A 22993-nucleotide genomic window follows, 5' to 3' on the forward strand; every position below is an offset into this window, starting at 1 on the left:
ATTTTTTATCCATTCATTATGAATTTGTTATGGAAGTAATATGGGTTTGAAATAAAATCGTTTTTTTGAAAAATACTTCATAGTGACGGGTGGGACATTTTGTATCGATTTTGACTGGTGGGTTCACGAAATCGCTCGGCTATGTAAGTGGGTGAATTTACTTTCCAATATCAGACAAACTAAATTAGTCTTTTTAGAATTTCAATATCTTCAGAATCAGAATTTAAGATCCAGTTTGTACCTAAGCATTAATTGTATATTCTATAATGAAAAATATAAGCTCATTTTAGCGAGTGAAGGGTGGAACAAGTCACATTGGAAGCAATTAATGTGAAAATAAAATTTGACTGAATAGGTTAGGTGTAAATATTTATTTTATCTTTTATAAATCAAAACATACTTAGTGAAATAGGGTTCCTAGCGGACGGTTATATCTCCTGGAAATTTTCAATGCATTAAAAAAATTATTCAACTTCTTCGGCGTCGCCTTGATTTTTTCATTTAGTTACTTTTTTTATGTACAAGACTCAACCCGGGAATATTGTTGGTTGGGGTTCTTGCTCTTCGACCAGCAAACTTTCAAGTTACTTCGATAACAAATAACTTCCGCTCATGTATTTCAGTAAGGAAATTGCCGGTACTTCGGTGTTTTTTCTTCTTTTTTCAAATTAGATGTGATTTTCATTTAAAAACCTCTTTTGAGTCCTCTGAGGTGCATTGGTAGATTTCTCGATTAAATCTTCCTACTAAATCCGCCTAAAAATAATAATTAAAAGAGGAAAAAAGTCGAAAATATATGACTTATTTTATTTTGTTGATATTGGCGGATATGACGGAGAATCGTCGTCATCCCTTGTCAAATTTGGTTTCGAGACAAACCGATTTTGGCGTTGTGCCATCAACAGGTTCGAATTTCGTTCTGATCAGTTGTTGTTGTTTGTCTTGTATATATGGTTCGTAGGCGCATGAGCAGGTATTGTCAAATTGATGCTTTTGTAAAATTATATATCCAAAAAAGAATAAAAAATTAAAAAACCTAAAACATATATTAAAAAAAAAAAAAATTTAAATCAAACAAGTAAGGAAGGTTAAGTTCGGGTGTAACCGAACATTACATACTCAGTTGAGAGCTATGGTGACAACATAAGGGAAAATAACCATGTAGGAAAATGAACCGAGGGAAACCCTGGAATGTGTTTGTATGACATGTGTATCAAATGAAAGGCATTAAAGAGTATTTTATGAGGGAGTGCACCATAGTTCTATAGGTGGACGCCATTTAGGGATATAGCCATAAAGGTGGATCAGGGTTGACTCTAGAATGCGTTTGTACGATATGGGTATCAAATGAAAGGTATTAATGAGTATTTTAAAATGGCGTGGACCTAAGTTCTATAGATGGACGCCTTTTCGAGATATCGCCATAAAGATGGACCAGGGGTGACTCTAGAATGCGTTTGCACAATATGGGCATCAAACGAAAGGTGTTAATGAGTATTTTAAAAGGGAGTGGGCCGTAGTTCTATAGGTGGACGCCGTTTCGAGATATCGTCATAAAGGTGGACCAGGGGTGACTCTAGAATGCGTTTGTATGATATGGGTATCAAATGAAAGGTGTTAATGAGTATTTTAAAAGGGAGTAATCCTTATTTCCATAGGTGGACGCCGTTTCGAGATATCGCTATAAAGGTGGACCAGGGGTGACCCTAGAATTTGTTTGTACAATATGGGTATCAAAAGAAAGGTGTTAATGAGTATTTTAAAAGGGAGTGGGCCTTAGTTCTATAGGTGGATGCCGTTTCGAAATATCGCCATAAAAGTGGACCAGGGGTGACTCTAGAATGTGTTTGTACGATATGGATATCAAATTAAAGGTATTAATGAGGATTTTAAAAGGGAGTGGTGGTTGTTGTATAGGTGGTCGCCTTTTCGAAATATCGCCATAAAGGTGGACCAGGGGTGACTCTAGAATGCGTTTGTACGATATGGATATCAAATTAAAGGTATTAATGAGTATTTTAAAAGGGAGTAATCCTTAGTTCCATAGGTGGACGCCGTTTCGAGATATCGCCATAAAGGTGGACCAGGGGTGACCCTAGAATTTGTTTGTACAATATGGGTATCAAAAGAAAGGTGTTAATGAGTATTTTAAAAGGGAGTAATCCTTAGTTCCATAGGTGGACGCCGTTTCGAGATATCGCCATAAAGGTGGACCAGGGGTGACCCTAGAATTTGTTTGTACAATATGGGTATCAAAAGAAAGGTGTTAATGAGTATTTTAAAAGGGTGTGGGGCTTAGTTCTATAGGTGGACACCTTTTCGGAATATCGCCACAAAGGTGGACCAGGGGTGACTCTAGAATGTGTTTGTACGATATGGGTATCAAATTAAAGGTAGTAATGAGGGTTTTTAAAGGGAGTGGTGGTTGTTGTATAGGTGGTCGCATTTTCGAGATATCGCCATAAAGGTGGACCAGGGGTGACCCTAGAATTTGTTTGTACAATATGGGCATCAAAAGAAAGGTGATAATGAGTATTTTAAAAGGGAGTATTCCTTAGTTCCATAGGTGGACGCCGTTTCGAGATATCGCCATAAAGGTGGAGCAGGGGTGACCCTAGAATTTGTTTGTACAATATGGGTATCAAAAGAAAGGTGTTAATGAGTATTTTAAAAGGGTGTAGGGCATAGTTCTATAGGTAGACGCCTTTTCGAGATATCGCCATAAAGGTGGACCAGGGGTGACTCTAGAATGAGTTTGTACGATATGGGTATCAAATAAAGGTATTAATGAGAGTTTTAAAAGGGAGTGGTGGTAGTTGTATATGTGAAGGCGTTTTCCAGATATCGACCAAAATGTGGACTAGGGTGACCCAGAACATTATCGGTTGGATACCGCTAATTTATTTATATATGTAATACCTGGCAAGATTTTAAGGGTGTTTTATTTCGCCCTGCAGAACTTTTTCATTTTCTTCTACTTAATATGGTAGGTGTCACAACCATTTTATAAAGTTTTTTCTAAAGTTATATTTCGCGTCAATAAAACAATCCAATTACCTTACCATGTTTCACCCCTTTTTTCGTATTTGGTATAGAATTATGGCATTTTTTTTCATTTTTCGCAATTTTCGATATCGAAAAAGTGGGCGTGGTCATAGTCCGATATCGTTCATTTTTCATACCAAGGTAAAGTGGGTTCAGATAAGTACGTTAACTGAGTTTAGTAAAGATATATCGATTTTTGCTCAAGTTATCGTGTTAACGGCCATGCGGAAGGACAGACGGACGACTGTGTATAAAAACTGGGCGTGGCATCAACCGATTTCGCCCATTTTCACAGAAAACAGTTAAAGCCATAAAATCTATGCCCCTACCAAATTTCAAAAGGATTGGTTAATTTTTGTTCGATTTATGGCATTAAAAGTATCCTAGACAAATTAAATGAAAAAGGGCGGAGCCACGCCCATTTTTAAATTTTCTTTTATTTTTGTATTTTGTTGCACCATATCATTACTGGAGTTAAATCTTGACATAATTTACTTATATACTGTAAAGATATTAAATTTTTTGTTAAAATTTTACTTTAAAAAAATTTTTTTTTTAAAAGTGGGCGTGGTCCTTCTCCGATTTTGCTAATTTTTATTAAGCGTACATACAGTAATAAGGGTAACGTTCCTGCCAAATTACATCATGATATCTTCAACGACTGCCAAATTACAGCTTGCAAAAGTTTTAAATTACCTTCTTTAAAAAGTGGGCGGTGCCACGCCCATTGTCCAAAATTTTACTAATTTTATATTTTGCGTCATAAGTTCAACTCATCTACCAAGTTTCGTCGCTTTATCTGTCTTTTGTAATGAATTATCGCACTTTTTCGATTTTTCGAAATTTTCGATATCGAAAAAGTGGGCGTGGTTATAGTCCGATATCGTTCATTTTAAATAGCGATCTGAGATGAGTGCTCAGGAACCTACATACCAAATTTCATCAAGATACCTCAAAATTTACTCAAGTTATCGTGTTAACGGACGGACGGACGGACGGACGGACGGACGGACGGACGGACGGACATGGCTCAATCAAATTTTTTTTTGATCCTGATTATTTTGATATATGGAAGTCTATATCTATCTCGATTCCTTTATATATGTACAACCAACCGTTATCCAATCAAACTTAATATACTCTGTGAGCTCTGCTCAACTGAGTATAAAAAGAATTAAAAAACCAAAAATATTAAAAAAAAACAAAATAAATAAAGAAAAACAAATTATTTAAATACTGGCTCTTCAGTCGAAGGTTAAGAACCATAAAAAAATGGTTTGATATTCGATTTAGGTTAAAAAAGTTTGGCATTTTTTGCTCGAAATGAGAATGTTCTAGTAAATTTCTCTTTCGAATTGTTGGCAAGTATTTTTTCATTTAAAGAGAATTTTGATTGCACAACGAAAAAGTCAAATACCAGAATATTGTAAAAGCATTTAAGTGTAAAACAGATACTCTTTTCAAGCCTCTTAAATAAAACAGTTAAAGCACTTAACACTGGCGCTATGAGTTTCAAGTGAATATAAAAAAAGTGAGCAAAAAAACTAAAAACAACTAAGGACGCAACTATCTACGGCTGTGCTGAAAACTTTATACCTTTCATGAAAGTAGGTGAGCAATAATTTTATCCCAGTTGTAATAACCGAATAATCGGATGTATTAGATATGTTATATATAGCGAACATGCACTCCGTTGCCAGGTAAGCATGTCCGGTTGCTTAGAGGGAAAGTTCCTTTGACTGGTAGGTGGATTTAGTTGACAAATTTAATCGTGAAATCTTATGCTGATCTCATACCGCAAATCACAATTATTATGAGAGGTTTCTCACTGTAAAGCGTATAAAAATGGAAAAAATACTTTTACAGCACCGCCAACTTCTTACTGAGATACATGAGCAAAAGTTATTTGTTCGCAAAAAAAAAAAAAACTTGAAAGGTTGCTAGTAGAACAGTGAGTAACCATACCAACAATATTAACACGTGGAGTCTCGTACATAAAAAAAGGTGATTTAACTGAAGAAATCAAGATAACGCCGAAGGAGTTAAATGATTTTTTTACAGCCCTTTTTACCACATTTGTTAGACTAATTCTAAAATACGGATCAATAATCTGAAATCTGCGACATCAAGTTCATGCAGATAGACTAGATTCAATACAGAATCAATTTTTACTTTTCTCTTTAAGGAAATTTCATTTCACTATGCGTATAATCTTCCACCATATAATAGTCGGTTAAAGCTTATCAATCTTCCAACTCTCGCAAGTCGTAGAGAAATGTTAGGCGAATTATTCATAGCTAAACTACTTAATGGACTGATTTCTAGCGCCTTTCTTTTGAACGAACTAAACTTTAAAGTCCCATCACGAGCGTCAAGACATTGCAAACCTGTTCTTTTGAGGCAGTGCGCAACTAATTTCGAACTAAATGAACCTTTTCGGTGTTTGTGATTTCAACTTTTTTCCCCTTTAACTGAGATTCTATTTTGTCATTTAAGAACATACAAGTAAAGCCAAGGTACAAACAGGATCTTAGTTTAACAAAAAAACATATGGTACTGCCAATTATGAAAAGATGATTTTAGTTTGTCTAATGTTGGAAACTGAAGTCACCCACTTGCATAGGCGGGTGATTTCGTTGTCCCACCCGTCATAGTCGAGCCAAAATATTCCACCCGTCACTACTGGGTTAACAATCAAAATAACGCTTTGATTCCAAACCGATATCACTTCCATAACAAACCAATAACGAATGTATAAAAAGTCGGTTACACTCTGGTAATAAATCTATAGTCTTTCGATAATAAACCGATAATATAACTATTGTCATCGATAACAAGCCGATAACACGTCAGTAAGTCAAATCTGCATGAGATAGCTATGATCATGAATATTTCATATAAACGATGTGTTGTTTGGGATATGCACGCTTTATACGACCTTTTTCTACGATTTTTTTAGGAAAGAAAAGATCCTGGGTTCATGTCCAGGGCAAAGCAGCATCAAAATTTTGGAAACAAGTTGTTTCAATTAGTGTTTGGCAACCACTCCGACTGTATTTCTGCCACGGAAAGCTTCTCAGTGAAAACTCATCTGCCTTGCAGACGCCGTGCGGAGTCAGCATTAAACAAGTAGATCCCGTCCGGCCAGTTTGTAGGCAAAACTAAAAGAAGCGTGTCGCAAATTGAAAGAGAAGTTTGGCTTAACATCTCTTCGGAGTTTATCGCGACTTAAATTTATTGATTTTTTTATCTGTTAAAATGGCGCAGAAATTGCAAAAGGTTTCTTATCCGAACAATCGGTTGTATGTAAATACTACCGACCTCAAATATTTTTTTTTTTTTGCAAACAACAATACGTGTCATATACAAAATCATCTGATGAAATTTAAAGCTTATCTCTCATAAATTTAGGAAGATATAACAAAAAAATAAATCGATTTTAAGAGGGATATATGCTATATCAGTCCGATCCCACCGTTTACGACAAATGTCTAATCAGACCTAAATATGCTCGGTCCTAAAATTTTATCAATATTCCTCAAAGCGTTCAAACAGACAGACGGGCATGACTTAATTAAACCACAGAGTGAAACTGATCAATTCGGTATATTTATTTGGTAGGTCTATCACTTCTCCTTTAAAGACTTAAGATCTTGAGGTACGTGACGAACTTAATATACCATTTCATTTTCTTGAAAGGTATAAAAGTCTGTTAACATACAAGTACAAGCAACATTCGCAGTTATAAACGTTTTAGGCAGGCCAAGGCCACACTTGTTTGTATTAATGTTTTTATAGCTTTTCGGTTGCTTACCTTTTTCTATTTGGTAAACCCAACATCATAAACACGTTCATTGCCTATGCGCCTTTTTTGAATTTCAATTACCTACCTGCTTTTATATTTACCGTTTTGAATGCTCGAATTGAGACATTTGCTCGTAAACGTCTGCAAGTATGTATATCCTATAAGTGTATGTAATTTAAATTCCAAGAATTCGAAATTTTCAATGTAATTCTCAATTTTTCATCGGAAATAATACTTATTGAAATTACATAGCTCTTCTGTTAATGGACCACAAATAAAACATTTGAAGAGCTCTTTTGATGCTGTTTTGAATTTTAATGAGATGCTCATTTGTCGTTTTGGGTTAACTCATTGGTAATTTTTACGTATAAAGATGATGAATATTTTTATACCTTTCATGAACATGAAATGGTATATTAACTTTGGTCCGATGTTTGTAACGTTGAGAAATATAGAAGATAGACTCACCATTAAGTATACAGAATTGATCAGGGCGAAGAACTGAGTTGATATAGCCATGTCCTATCTCAATGAAATTTGGCCCAAGGATGTATTTTTGTATTATATTAGACATTTGTCGTATTCGGTAGGATCGGACCACTATAACATATATCTCCCATACAACCGATCGTTCAGATAAGACGATTTTGGTCATTCCTGCCGCAATTTATAAAGTATAAACGTGAAGCTCGGCGATATATATTCTAATATATCATAGAAGATATCCTGAAAAATTCACTTTGATCGGAGCTATATATAGTTATATCCCATACAACCGATCGTTCAGATAGAAAGATTTTTGGCCATTTCTCCCTTAATTTCCAATATAAAAACGTTAAATTTGGTGATATTTATTCAAATATATCGTAGAAGATTTTATGAAAAAATCAGTTCGATCGGAGCTTTATATAATATATATCCCATACAACCGATCGTTCAGATAGAAAGATTTTTGGCCATTTCTCCCTTAGTTTCCACTATATAAAAACGTGAAACTTGGTGATATTTATTCTAATATATCATAGAAGATTTCCTGTAAAAATCATTTCTATCGGAGCTATATATAATATATATCCCATACAACCGATCGTTCAGATAAGGGGGTTTTTTGCCATTTTTTTATATTTATCTTAAAATCGTTTAGGTATGTACTAGAGGTTTAGGCCGTTCACTTAATCGGCGGCGGCGGCGCAGGCTCTGTTATATAAGTGATCGGCGTAAACCTCTGAATTGAATGGCTGGATTTCGGAGTATCACATTGTCCACAACTAATGAATATGGAAACATAGTACTGACGTCAATGGTATGTTTGACGATCTGGAACAATATCATTAACTTACAGATTAACATCTTGGAAGCTTTTAAAGCGAAAATTAAAAAAAAATATTTGGAAAGGTTATGTTTATATGTATTTAAGGAAATCGACGTTTTGGCCATTTCGGAAAGATCCGCGGTTTTTGCCTCAAAATCTCGTGGATCGTTGGTAAAAAATTTCGGGAGTAGCTCCATGCGGAGAGAGGGCGAAATACACACACATGGTCACACTTATGTAGCGTAGTTTCACCGAAGGAGATGTTCTGGGCTAACTCTAATACCAGTCGTCGGCACGATTTGTGGCTTTATGCTGGTCACGCATATAGGCGACTTACTGTTGCTATCAATTATCTACTAATAGACATGACTCTCGTGGCACAGTTTTAACGATTAGCATCAATGCTGGCTTATTGTTGATCGCGCTAAAGGGCGCCTTCAGTTTTTTCGGCTATTTCTAAGAGCTGCAATTCCCGACGTGCGAACAGTAGAAATTCCGACCACAAGTCGCTACCACGCATCCTGGCTCTTATACCATATGCCAGCACAAAAGCCATAGGAGTGCGACTTCTAACTCATACCTTCGTCGACGTTACTTTCCTAGAAGCTCTAGGTGTAGCTCCGAAGACCTCCTGACGGATGTTTTTGTTGCGATATGCTTCCGAGCTACTCCAAAAACGCCTTGAAACGTTAGGGAGTAACTATTTGGCCACGGATGCCGCCCTCGAAATCAAAAGCTGTCTAAGTGGATATCATTGCGCAACACATGGTTGAAAATCGTATAATCCTTGGCGCATCTACTTAATTTAAACTTTGCAAGAACCGTGGATAAAAGTTTGAAAATGAAGACCAAAATTTGCAGACGTTTGTGTTCGATACATTGACCTCCATAGTCTTTGCTTCCGGCCTTATGATATAAGAGCCCATTATGGATAACCGCCTTCAGTTTTCAGACTAGTTCGACTATCCCCTACGTTAGGCTAGTAGAACACCCGGTCATTTGTTCGACTGTCTTGAGAAAGCTTTTGCTTCACCACTTTGAGTGTTCTTGCGAAGGACAAAGCCTCAGCTGGTTAAAAAATGTGCCTACGTATTCAGTCATATTTAAACATGGTTGATAGGCTATATCCAATGTGATTCATCCCAAGCGACTAGTTGGGGATAGAGCCGCCAACTTTAGGAAATGTCAAACCGGGAGACTTGAGTGCTGAATGATGAAGTGTGAAATTCAAAATAAGATTTCAGACGCTATTTTATAGTTCAGAAAGTATGAACTGAGAATCTGTTCATAGGAGAATTTAAACCAATGGAGTCTAATAAAGGATTTTGCATAACTGATTTCGCTTATTCTTTCAGCCAATCGGGATATAAAATTCGGCACCTTTTTCGGTTAACTTGCTGTTTTAAAAACTCGAGTACAATTTGAAAATATGTTCGACTTGGGCCACTTTATTTAATTTCATTGTACTTTATTAATTTTATGAAAAAATTATGCAAAGTGAGCATTTAAATTTATTATTTGACTTTTCGTTAAGTGTTTTATTTTAATAACTTGGTGAATTCGGTGAAGCGATATCCGTGTAAAGCTGGCATTGAAGGCGCCTGTTTTATCAAATAACTTTTGAACGGTTATAAAGTGTTAAATTTCGCAATTGGATTTTTAAAACTGGCAGTGATGCGCATCCCTTGATACCCCTTTCAACCATATCAGACCAATTTTCGAGATGAACAATAAATAGCATAGACAGTCTTAAGAGAGTAGAAAATATAGTAACGCGCCGGACGCCACCGCCGCCGCACCGATATTTTTGACATTCGGCGGCGGAGTGGGAAAATCGTCGCAAATCGGCGGCGTAAATCTCTAGTATGTACAACTGTTCACTATATATTTCTTATCTTATACAGCGCATTATTTTGAGATTACGAATGGGATAAGATTATTGTTCAGCCCCATTCATGAAAGGTATGAAGTGTTCCGCACAGCCGAAGACAGTCCCGTCCTTACTTGTTTCGTTAATGATGATGATACTCAATTTAAGCTATAGTGAGAGAATTGGGCTTAGAACGATTTAAAGTTTTATTTACAACGCACCATTATTTTTTATAAAAGCAATTTCAGTTATCAGTCCAAATCGAGATAGAAAAAATTTTTGGTTTACATTTTAAAATAGAAAACCGTAAGTTAGAGTCGAGTCCCGGCCAAATATAGAGGCCATTTTTACATAATTTATGTTTTTTTAATGTTGCTACCTTTTGTTCCTTGTGTATTGTGTGCATGGCAAAAGCCATTGCATTACTTTAAAATTTATTATACACACAACTCGGAACCATTTAACGGCATACCTACAGAGACAGCAACACATTTTGGTATTATGTTACATCAGCTGCTACCTGACATCAAGAAAATTGAATAGCGGTGTAGGAGTTTTTTTCATTGAGCTAAAAGCTATAAGCAAATTTATAATGTCAATTGAGGCAAAAGTTTGTAAAGTGTACGCATAGTAAATTATACATTTATTTCAATTGAAATGTGCTTTTTACGCAATAGCAGTTATGACTCATCATGATTATTAATTGGCACTTAACCACCTAAGCTATTTTGGATGTTTCCCTGTTTAGCGATAACTGACCCCAATTGGGAGCAGTAAGGGATGTCAAGTCTTCTTTCTCTTGCCTCTCCGAACTGGGTGAAGGTCTCCCCATTCTCTGTCTTCAAACTGCGGTCTCGACTTAAAACACTTTCTTGGCCGGAGTGTCTTCGTAGATTCGCATAACATGACCTAGCCAATGAAGCCTTGTGATTTTTATTCGCTGCACTATCATCATATCTGCGTAAAGCTTATACAGCTCATCATTATACATTCTTCGATACTCACCGTTGGCACCAAATACAGGACCATAAACCTTATGAACATTTCCAAGAGTCATCTAATCTTCTCTCGATACGGTTCATAATTCCGAGCCATACATCAGGATAGGTATGATGAACGACTTGTGGAGCATCCGGTTTCTTACGTTGAGAGAGGACTTTACTTTGCAGTCGCTTACTCAGTTCAAAGTATAATTTGTGGGCAAGAGTTATTCTCCATATAATTTCTGAGCTGACACTTTTGACATTAGCTGACATTTTTGCTATTAGTTCTGGTTCCCAATAGACGAAATCTTTCACAGTTTCGACTTGATATCTGCCAACAGTGACGTGAATGCCCAAGCGCGAATGCTTCATTTCTTTCTTGGACGAGAGCCAGTATCTCGTCTTGGCCTAGACGGCAGAACACACTCCGCGTTTGATCAGGCCAATAATATCAATCGGATCAGCACACGCCAGTAAATGTACGCTCTTATAATAAATTGTATCAACATGGATTAGTTCTGCTGCTAGAATTATCTTATCCATTATGTTAAACAAATAGCACGAAAAGGAGTCGTGTTGTCTGAAGATTTGTTTGGTTAAGAATGGCTCAGAGTGGTCATTCCAAATCCAAACGGACCTGGTGGTGTTGCTCTACGTCATTTGCAGAGCCTAATTAACTTTGCAGGGATCTTAAATTCAGACATAGCAACATGCAAGCATCTTCTTTTCGTGCTGTCAAATCCTGCTTTGAGGTCGACGAAAAGATGGCGAGTGTCGATGCTCCTATCGTGAGTCTTCACGGGGAACTGGCGCATCTTCAAGATCTGATCGATAGTAGATTTACCAGGTCTAAAGCCGTACTGATAAGGTCCAATCAGTTTGCTGTTCAGTCTTTCTCATGGTATTAACGCTAGATATAGCTTTTTTTTATGGCAAAGGGTAGCGCACTACCTTAAAGTGGCCCAATGAAACCAGGCTAATCCTGTCCACCGCGGGATCGCCGTTAGGCATAACGTAAAGTGGGAGGGGGGGGGGGGGGGGAGGTGACTTAGTCGTATGTACATTTCTCTGCGCTCCCTTTCAGCATGCATAAATCATAAATAAAAAGGCCATCTTGTTTATAGCAGTCCAACAATCTATTTGTCCGCACATTCAGGAAACTAATTTCCTAATAGAAGGCTCCTCTCCAAACATTATGTGTACAGAGATTCTTTCGCCGTGAAAACGAGGGGAGTGAAACATTACATGTTCTGCGCTGTCCAAGTGTGGACAGAAAAATCCTCCTTTATCCCACTGTTATGTAGCTTTTCCTTGAAGCTGCCGTCCCCGCTCAATATCTGTGTGAGGTGGTAATTTATTTCGCCGTGTTTTCGCTTGTAACATTCCGCTTTATTAAGAAGTAGCATGAAGGTCCAGTGCCCTTTTCCCGATTCTTCCCACCGTTTTTGCCACATAACTATTGTTCGTGATCTTGCCCTTTTCTTATCATCTTCAGATGGTTCCAATGCCCTACAGATCGGGCATTTCACTGGAGAGTAAATCTACTGGGATTTTCCTGGATAAAACATGGACTATTAGATCCGTGCCATACTGGTGGTGCATATAATATTATCGAGCTGGTTACGTTGAATAATACCTGACGGCTGGCTTCGCCTGAGCCGCCGATGTTGGGCATTATTCGCGTTAGGGCTCCACTAACTCTAGAAACTTTCTCCACCACCACACTTACTGAATCTACCCTCTGCTTACTGCAAACTGGAAAAAGAAGCGGAAAATATGGGTTTGATAGCGAATGAGGGAAAAACGAAGTACCTGTTGTCTTCGAACAAATAGTAGCGCATTTGCGTCTTGGCAACTATGCCACTGTTGGCAATCTTGTAGCTCCTGTGCTGGAGAAGGACCAAGAAGGTCGAGAGAAAAGTTCTTCGAAAGTATTTTTATTCTAACCCGCCTATAGAAGCAGGTGGCTCGCAATGCGCTGGAAAGATCGAGTGGTAAATGATTTAAAAATAAAAAATAAAAATTTCAAGCTCATCTGAGGTGACCGGCGTCCCTCTTCCTATCTTTCTCTCTACCTTTCCTTCTCCTTTTACCACTCCCCCGCCTTCTTCCCCTCCCTCTCTTTCGGTTTCTTTGGAAGCTGTTTGGGACCATTCTTAGCGATTTGAGTGCAACAAACAAGAAATTCCAACGTAGTGATTCGCCTACTTTTCTAGTTGACTGTGATATATTTCTTTATTCAAACATTCATATATGTATGTAGATTCGTGTATACCAAACAATCAACAAAGGAGATTGAATTGAAATTTTCAATGCTCTAAGTATTTACGCTCTGCTGAAAATAGGAAAATATCGATACGTACGAGTATTAAACTATTCGAACTTACCCATAACATTGCACTGGCGTTCTGGACTATTCGCTTGAGTGCTGGTATAAGCCAACATTGTTGTTGTTGTTGCATTATTGTCCAACGCTAAACTCGTAATATTGCTAGCTGAAGCTGTTGTCTTTGCTGTTGTTGTATTTTGTTGTGAATTACTGCTTGGTTGCGTAATTAAATACGCCTTTTGTTTCTGCTGTTGTTGTTGCTCATCCGCAGTAGTAAGCAATATATCGATATTCACCACACTACCATTATATTCGCCGCTATAATCATTGTAGGAACTTCGAAAATAAACATTGTCCATTTTATTTTTGTTTTTGTTAGAATTGCTGATATAGTTCGAGGAGCTGCTATCGCCCAACCTTTGCGCGTTTGTGCCATTTATTTGATTTTGTGTTGCTTTTGTTATTGTTGTTGTGGTGTTGGTAATATCGTACGCCCCAGCGAGACCAAACAGATATGTGCGACGTGCTGTGGTCATGCTTTCTTCCTCTAAGGAATTGTTGTTATTAACATTGTTGCTATTATTTTGCTTGTTGTTTGTTTCGGTGGACGTGAGCCAACGATGAAAGGCATCATCTTGATCTTCTTTGCTACTCCCGATATTTAATTCGTACTGCTGTTTTTGTTGGTGTTGCCGTGTAGTATTGTCCTACAATGAAAATTGTACAGAAAATGTTCAATTGTTTGTTTGCCAGGGATTTTCGTATTTGTTCTAAGTGTGAAAGAAAGTTTTTGCTAAGAAAGTTTTCGAGCGTCGACCATGTGACGCGTTGAGCTGATATTAAGTGTTTTCTGAATCTCAGACTAAATGTAAGACTACGTCAACAGTATAAATCTAGAGTGTGTGATTGTGCGTTGGTACGACAAAATTTATTTGAAGCTTATTGCGAGTTATATCTGCATGCACTCCAATTGAATTGAAATCATACTGGGCAGCTGAATTTAAAGGAACTGTTGAATGGTCGGATGGGGAAACAATGTTGTAACGAATTCTGGGGGATTCCGATTATTTTGCGCCTTCTGCTAACGTTCGTATCGCTGAACTGCCGAATAAATAACTCCAATATTCAGTATTGCAATATGGCCTTTATTTACTCTGTTTTGGGAGTAGTACAATTATACTTCGATATCACGTATTTCACAAAAGCGTATTTAAATCTAACTGTTTACTGATTCCTAAAGGGTCAATTATACTTACATAGCATAGCAGGGCACAGCAACATTGCTCTCACAAACAATATCTGTTCAATGGGATTTGCGTGTACTTGATTATACTACGAAGTGCATTGCATTGCATGAAAGTCTGTTGAATTTTGATTTCCATCAGTGATTCTGAAAAGATTGAAAATTTTGGGTGCTACGAAACGTGATATGTTACCAGATCATATAACACTAACACGTGAACAATCATCGACTTCACTATTCCCATCGAAAGAAACAGAGACTTTGGTTCAATTATCCGGCATGATTGCTGTAGAAGATGACGAAGTAGAATGAAAAACGAAGCTGTGCCAAATTTGACAGCATTTTTCAGCGATGTAACCGACTGTTTAAAGAATATTAACGAAGAGAGTGAAAAATTGTTGGAAATTGCAGAAGAAGAGGAAAACAATCTTGGGCGTAATAAATCTTTTCTGCATGGTGGTAGTGAAGCTATAGTAGACCATGACCCTGGAAAAAGAATGAAAATATCGACTACCAATGAACGCAAGTATTTAAGTGCTCTTGGACCATACCAGCCAAATCTTGACGTTTATCCAATCAATGCCGAAATTTCTTTGAATAAGCAATGTCGATTCAACCCTGCATGGTATTAAGAATACTCATTATTAGAGTACACTCCATATAAACACACTGCATTTTGCTTTGTTTGCATTTTATTTTCGGAAGGCATTGGGAGATCGCAAGCTAGTCCAGAATGGATATCGGTAGGTGTTCGTCAGTGGCATAAAATGAAGAGCAGAGGTCAAAATAAAAAAAAAGGATAATTGGCTGAACATTTCACTTCAGAATCTCATCGAGCCGCTTTAAGTGATCTCTTCAATTTCATCAATGAAGGAGCCAATATCAAAATCTTAATGGACAAATGCATCAGAGAATACGCGATTCATGAAACACAAGAAAAAGAATACCATTTGAAAGTTCTGCAAACCCTAGTCGATTGGGAAGGCAGGGCTTGGCTTTTCGTGGTCACGATGACACTTTGGAAAAGGCGATGGAAATTTCCTACAAATTGTCAACCTATTTTCACGCCATTGCCCTTTATTGAAGAAATGTTTAGATGAAACTTCAAGAAGACCACGTCACGTGTCGTATCTTGGTCCAGCCACACAAAATGAATTCATTGCTCTCTTAGGGACTGAAACTCAATAAACCATTGTAAGTGAAGTCAACCAAGCAGGTATTTTTCCTGCCATGGCTAACAATACTCCGGACCCGTATAATCAAGATCGAATTGCTATTGAAGGCGAACTTGTTCCGGTTGAGCCATTATGGAAAATGGACGTCGTCCTGACCAAAAAGATGGGAGAAGACTTGTTCAATAAAATTGTGTCGGCTCTTCAATCACTTAAAATATCTATTAAAAACGTCGTTTTCCAATCAAACGACTATCCAAAAACATTTCCCATGTCAGGCTCATCGGACAAACACTTTTGTGGAAACAGCGTGCAATGCCAGAGCGTTAATAACAGAATTTTTCAATGTTTTGGAAGCATTGTCATCTTTTTATGGTAGCACAAAACGTTTCAAATATTTGAGAGAAGAATTGGAAAAGATTGAAAACTTATTGCAGTTGAAAAATTTGTCTAAAACGCGATGGACTGCTAGATCTGAAACGGTAAAAGCCGTATGGGTTTCTTTTGAAGGTATAGTATGTGTTTTAACAGATATAAAAAACGATTCGGAATTTTTCGATAGTAAAGCACGCACATCCGCTACAGCTCTGCTGAAAAAATTCTAGATTTCGATTTCATTAGCTCCTTATTTCTTTGTAAAAATATAATGTTCAAAGTCAAACATTTAACTGAGGGCTTGGAAGCTCAAGATTGTAATGTTATTGATGCTCTCTTGTTAATTGAAAGTACATCAGCGTCATTCCAGGAAATGAATGATGAGATTGAGATAAATGCGCTGATCAATAGCTCTGCTTACTTTGCTAAACAATTGGAAATCAGTCCAGAAGGTGATTTTTGAAACATCACAGAACGCGCCGTTTATCCAAAAACTACGACGAGAGACCAGAAACAGCTCATGATTTCGATTTCTTGAGATTTTACTGAAAAGAATTCAGAACTGTCCTTCAAGTTTTCGACACTGGTATTCAAAAGATTCTTAAAATTCCAGTTGTTAAACGCAACGTCATATTTGAATCGATGAAGCTATTATGCATTTGGATCCAATTTTTTTTAAAGGAGATCCAGAATGTTTGCATGCTGAACTACAAATTCTTCTTGATTCATGTCAAGAATGTGAAAACTTCAAAGATATTTCTAAAGTAGTGCTAAAGTTGAAAAATGTCATTCCCGTGGTACACAAACTCATTCATTTTATTTTGACTGCTCCTGTAACATCAGCTTCTTGTGAACGGTGATTTAGTAAATTGAAGATAGTTTTGGATTATCTGTGGGTGGTTATAAATTAAATCGAGTATCGAATTGCAGAGTTGCATTAGGTGGATCGCAATCAGATGTGGAAAAGTTATGCATTTTGCCTAAACAACCACTTTTTGTGGGTATTAATTGATGAAACGACTGACATACAAGCCCATTTCGTAGCAAATATTTTAGTAGGAATATTACACCCAGACAAAGATGTGAGCTGCGCATTTTTTATTAAACGTCGTTTGTCTAGAACGCACAAATCACTCCAACATTGCAAGTGCATTTGATGATTCCATGCAATTATTGGGCCCTGAACTCTTTAAGTCAATGAACTCTTTGATGCTGCTATATTCTTCGAATGATAAAGTGGACGAAATAAATCTACGCGAGGTTGTCAAAAAATGGTCATTTTTGAAACACCGCAGAATCCAGATCTGACGTAAACACAGCATTGGAGAATTAAATGACTAGGAGTACTTTGAGAAGTTAATTCTCAACATAGCGGCCGTCAATTAAATGATATTCAAATTACTGTACTTATTTTGCTGTTATCTTGATATCTTATGTAACATAATTTTACAAATATACAAATTTTGAAACTTGCTTTGTACCATAAATTTTCCCACGTTATCTTAGGTTAATCAATTCTCATATAAATTTTATGCAGTCGGAAAATTTTTTTAGTGAGTAGGCATTTTTATAGGATCCACCCCTCCACCTATGATAGCCTAGGGACGCCACTGATTTCCATGTATGCGCTATGCGCGCGACTCTCTCACTCTTCGTGTTGTTAACATTATTATTGCAAAGAGTGGATAAATGAGCATCAGCCTCAGAGTATCTAAACCATATTGCTTGCTTGGGTTTGTGTATATTTTATATACTAAATTTATTTGTGTGTGTGTTTGCGCTTGTCAGCGATAGTCTATGTACGCTACGTAAAGTATAATCAGGTCTAAGTTTCACATGCTGTGTACTGTTTTGTCATGCAATGCACTGTAAGTATCATTAGACCTTAAGCTTGCGCTTCTTTTACACTCTCGGTTTCCTCGCTCACCCAATTCTCCTAAGGTATAGTCATTTCGCGAAAATCTGTTCGCGAATAATTGTATCTCATGCTTGGTTACCAGCTATATACATGTATATTTGTAGTTTATGCATTTCTTATAGCCATATGCGTGTGTATGTGTGAGCAATTACTTCGGCTGATTACTACATGTGTGCGTGTAAGATATCTCTTCCTTGTCGTGTACATAAGTGTTGCCGTTTTTATACTCAGCTGAGCAGAGCTCACAGAGTACATTAATTTTGTTCGCATAACGGTACCCCATAACGGCATAAACTAATCGAGATTGGTATATAATTATATATATCAAAATGATCTGGGCGAAAAAAGAAATTCATTTAGCCATGTCCGTCCGTCCGTCTACCCGTGAACACAATAACTTGAGTAAATTTTGAGGTATCTTAATGAAATTTGGTATTTACGTTCCTAGGCACTCATCTCAGGTCGCTATTTAGAATGAACGAAATCGGACTATAACCACGCCCACTTTTTCGATATCGAAAAACTCGAAAATCCGAAAAAGTGTGATAATTCATTACCAAAGATGGATAAAGCATTGAAACTTGGTAGGGGGGTTGACCTTATGGCGCAGAATAGAAAATTAGTAAACTTTCGGACAACGGGCATGGCACTGCCCAGTTTTAAAAGAAGGTAATTTAAAAGTTTTGCAAGCTGTAATTTGGCAGTCGTTGAAGATATCATAATGAAATTTGGCAGGAACGTTACTCCTATTACTATATGAGTTCTAAGGAAAAATTAGCAGAATCGGATGACGAACACGCCCACTTTTTAAGAAAAAAATTCTAAGGGTAAAATTTTAGCAAAAAATTGAATATCTTTACAGTATATAAGTAAATTATGTCAAAACTCAGCTCCAACATTTGTCTCCAAAGCTTTCAGCTGAGTATGTAGTGAGAGCGTGATTTGAAGGAAAACTATCAGCCTATTTTCTTGGCTTTGGTCTTTAAAGCTATTAAAACTATTTTCTATGGAATCTATATGAATGAATTAATAGGTCCAGATAGTTTTATCACATATTATTCGTATTTGACTTGTTAAACCTTATTCATTTTCAATAATCTTCATTTGTATGCTTGTAAGTATGTAACTTTCTTTCATAGCAAATAATATAAAAAAATGTTACGTTTACGCCCCGATACCCGTCTTTTCAAGTGGCTAGGGTATATACGCGTGTTGATTTTAAACAAAATATCTTTGTAAGCGTAACGTAAGTGTAAGCATAAGCATAATCTTCGCGAATGGTTTGGTAAATGGGTAATAACAGAATCTTAGTATAGGTGTGGTATCTGTATGGGGGAGTAAACACGTAAGCGCTAGTGTAAGCACTACGATTTAGCATAATGTGGGAACAATGTAACTGGAAAAGTTAATATGAGAAAAAACAGTTTTATGTCGCCTTGTTATCGATGAGTTATATTTGTTATCGACAGGTTATGGGCGTGCTAACCTTTACTTTGTGAGGTGTTATCGATTTGCAGTAGGTGTGTTATCGCGGAGTTATAGACAAATCAATGATGTGAATCTTATTCATAAGGAATGCATTTTTTGTCAACTAGTTATTGGTATTCTATCTAAAAGTTATCGATTTAGAATAGAAAGGGTATAGACTATTTGTTGAGAGGCTATAAAAAAATTTTTGACTCTGTTTATTTAATTGAGTTGTAATAGGTCTGTTTTAAAAAATATCTATATTTTATTGAAGTGTTATCTACCAACTTTTGAAAACTTATCGATTTTTTATCGAAAATTTGTCGGTACCTTACAAAAATTATAAAATTTTAATCGAAAAGTTATCGATTTGTTATCAGAGTGTAGCAGCGTTTTATCGATGTGCTTTCAAAAAGTTATTAATTTGATATCGAAAATTATCGATTTATTATCGGAGTATTACCAATGGGTTATTGTTTTGCGGCCGAGGTGTTTTGACGGTAGCGTGCCCTGGGTTCAACTCTCGGGCAAAGTAACATCAAACATTTAGATAAAGTTTGTCAATAGAATAAAGTTTTTCTAATCTGGGTCGCCCCTTGAAGCTGATTATGCAAACACTCCGAGAGTACTTCTGCCATGAAAAGCAGATGCTCTACGCAAATTGGAAGAGAAACTTGGCCCGGAAAATCCATCATCTTCCAAAGAGGAAATTTTCATCATCTCGCTACCTACAGGAAAATTGGTCAAAAGACATCGAGAGTCCGCCCGGAGCTGCGAATGGTGTTGGTGCTAAAAAGGGAATAAGTATGGTAGTGCCAATTTGATATATCTTGGTTAGGTCGGCCACGAGCCAAAATTCCAATCCCTTTATTTCTTCACAATTAGTTACGTGTTCACAATTTGAGGTTTAGCATTTTGACAAATTTCAAAGTTGTTTCGAAAATCAAAATACTTTTTTGAAAAATTTCGTATTGGATGTTGCACTATAACTGGATAAAAGCCGCATGACAAAATAGAATTGTTTTTGAGTAAGGCTAAGAAAGCCAATTAATTGTTTTAAGATAGGTGAACCTTTATATACGCATATTAATATACATACATTCTGGTGTAAAAATGCTAAGACCCAAAAAGCTCTAAAATTTTCATAAGATGTAATTACTAAAATGAATTAAATTAGTATTATTAATAAAATCATGTGTTTGAAAGGGAAAGCTATGTCTCCGTTTAGCTTTATAAATTAAATAAAAAATTACATGAATATTGTTATGCTCTAAATATCGTTGCTATGTTTCGCTGAAAATGCTGGAGAAACCTTTTTGTTTTTTTTTTTAAGTTTCCAGCTCTTCGACGCAGCTCACCAGGTGCCTGCTGACATCGTTCGAGACAATGTAAGAGCTCTTATTTTTTATACTCTTTACCTATTATATTGATATCAAGAGAAAGGCAATACGATTGCAAACAACGGCAGTTACAAGCAATAAAAAATTGTCATCCGATGATATGTTTACGTCGGCACGCTACGAATTTTCAATAAAATGGCGCTTAATGCTTTCTGCTTGTGTGGTGGCCGGGTAAGCGACAATCACCCGATACGCACACAACCACCCGTTGCTATGGTTACCAGCAGCATTTTTTGTGCTGTCGCCAGCCAGCATAACACGCCCTGCAAAAATTGTTGGATTACATATTCCATTTTCTTCATGTTGGAGTACTCTAACAATACTCCTTTGCAATGCGTTTGCGGACCACCACCATCAGCCGATCATTGCTCGTTTTTTAACGACAGTGATCACGACACGATGAGGATCGAACAGAGTTGCCAAAAGTAAAATATTGAATACAAATAAGTGATGATAAAATTTTACTATGGCAACTCTGATAAAATGCAACAGCGCACTGGTGTTATGAATACATACTAAAGTATGTATAGAGAAATATTAGTTTCTTTATTCACGCAAATGCTAAATAACATAAGAATATTCGTAGTATAAAATATAAAAGTTGTATTGCCCCTCTTCATTTACTTTCATTTTAAATTAAATTCACTTCGATAATTCTTTCCGCCATAATTCCTCTTTAGTACTTTGGCATATGATCCTCTGTGGGTGGAGTACAACAGTGAAAGTACTTTGGAAAGTACTCTCACGTATGTACTCTATGGAATACTCACAAACAAAGCGAGAGTGGGATCACCTACTCCTCTCCTAGGACATCGCAATGAGGATATAGAAAGTACGGAAATTCCGCGAATTACAGAGAAAGAGGTGCTGGACGCTGCAAAAAGAGTTGCTGATAACAAATCCCCAGGACCCGACGAAGTACCAAACATAGCTCTTAAAGCCGCGATTACAACTAGGGCTACATTATTTACTGATCTTTTTAATGCCTGTATGCAAGAAGGCACGTTCCCTCGCCCGTGGAAACGACAAAGACTTGTCCGATTGCTGAAACGTGGTAAACAGCCGGACCAACCATCCTCATATAGGCCACTTTGTATGCTGGATCCCCTAGGGAGGATTTTCGAGCGTATAATTAGTGAGCGCCTACAGCTGACTCTAGAAAGACCAGGTGGCTTATCGAATAGTCAATATGGATTTCGCAAATCAAGATCCACCGTAGATGCAATACAAACAATCGTCAATATAGCTAGAGAAGCTATCTCTGGAGGCCAAAATAAAAGGAGGTTCTGTGCACTTATTATGTTGGACATCAATAATGCTTTTAACACTGCGAACTGGATGCAGATAATGGCAGCGCTGCAAAGCTTCGGCACTCCAGCTTACCTACGCAGAATAATAGGTAGCCATCTTAAAGACAGAGTACTTTTTTTTGACACGGATCAAGGAGCAAAATAGTACAAAATCACAGGAGGCGTCCCACAGGGATCTGTTCTCGGTCCAGCGCTTTGAAATGTAATGTATGACGGGGTGCTAAAGATTGATTTACCAGAAAACACGCAGATTGTGGGATATGCTGATGATATTGCAGTGGTAGTAGTGGCCAAGAAACTGGACCTGCTTCAAGCATTATGTAATGACGCAAGAATAAAGGAATGGCTGACCAATACGGGACTGGATTTGGCTAGCCAAAAGACGGAAGTGGTATTAGTAAGCTCCAAACGGTCGGCGAACGAGTTAGTCTTAACTATCGGGGATCACCAAATCACCTCAAAGGATTCCTTAAAATACTAAGGAGTGTAAATTGACTCTAAGTTAACTTTCAAAGAGCACTTCAGAGCGGTGGGGGGAGAAAATTACCAAAGTTAATGGATCACTTATGCGAATAATGCCTAACATTGGTGGTCCGAGCGAAGCTACACGTCAGCTATTGTCCACAGGAACCAGCTCAATAATACTATACGCAGCACCAGTGTGGTATGGATCTAAACAGACCCATCAAAAATATATATTAGCAGCGTACCGACTTGCTTCTTTAAGAATAGCAAGTGCTTATCGGACGGTGTCCGACGACGCG

General features: G+C 37.2%; 1 protein-coding gene across 5 annotated transcripts in view; it reads right to left on the bottom strand.

Annotated features, from left to right (window-relative positions):
- The window catches only part of LOC137245263 (uncharacterized), a 275054-nt gene that overhangs the window by 77284 nt on the left and 174777 nt on the right, over nt 1–22993 (bottom strand). For all 5 annotated transcript variants that reach the window (XM_067775629.1, XM_067775625.1, XM_067775628.1 and 2 more), the window contains exon 6: nt 13403–14051. In XM_067775629.1, the coding sequence (XP_067631730.1) occupies nt 13403–14051 (649 nt within the window). The remainder of the gene's footprint in view (nt 1–13402; nt 14052–22993) is intronic.

The sequence above is a fragment of the Eurosta solidaginis genome, chromosome 3 (genome assembly GCF_040869045.1).
Source record: "Eurosta solidaginis isolate ZX-2024a chromosome 3, ASM4086904v1, whole genome shotgun sequence".
Taxonomy (NCBI): Eukaryota; Metazoa; Arthropoda; class Insecta; order Diptera; family Tephritidae; genus Eurosta; species Eurosta solidaginis.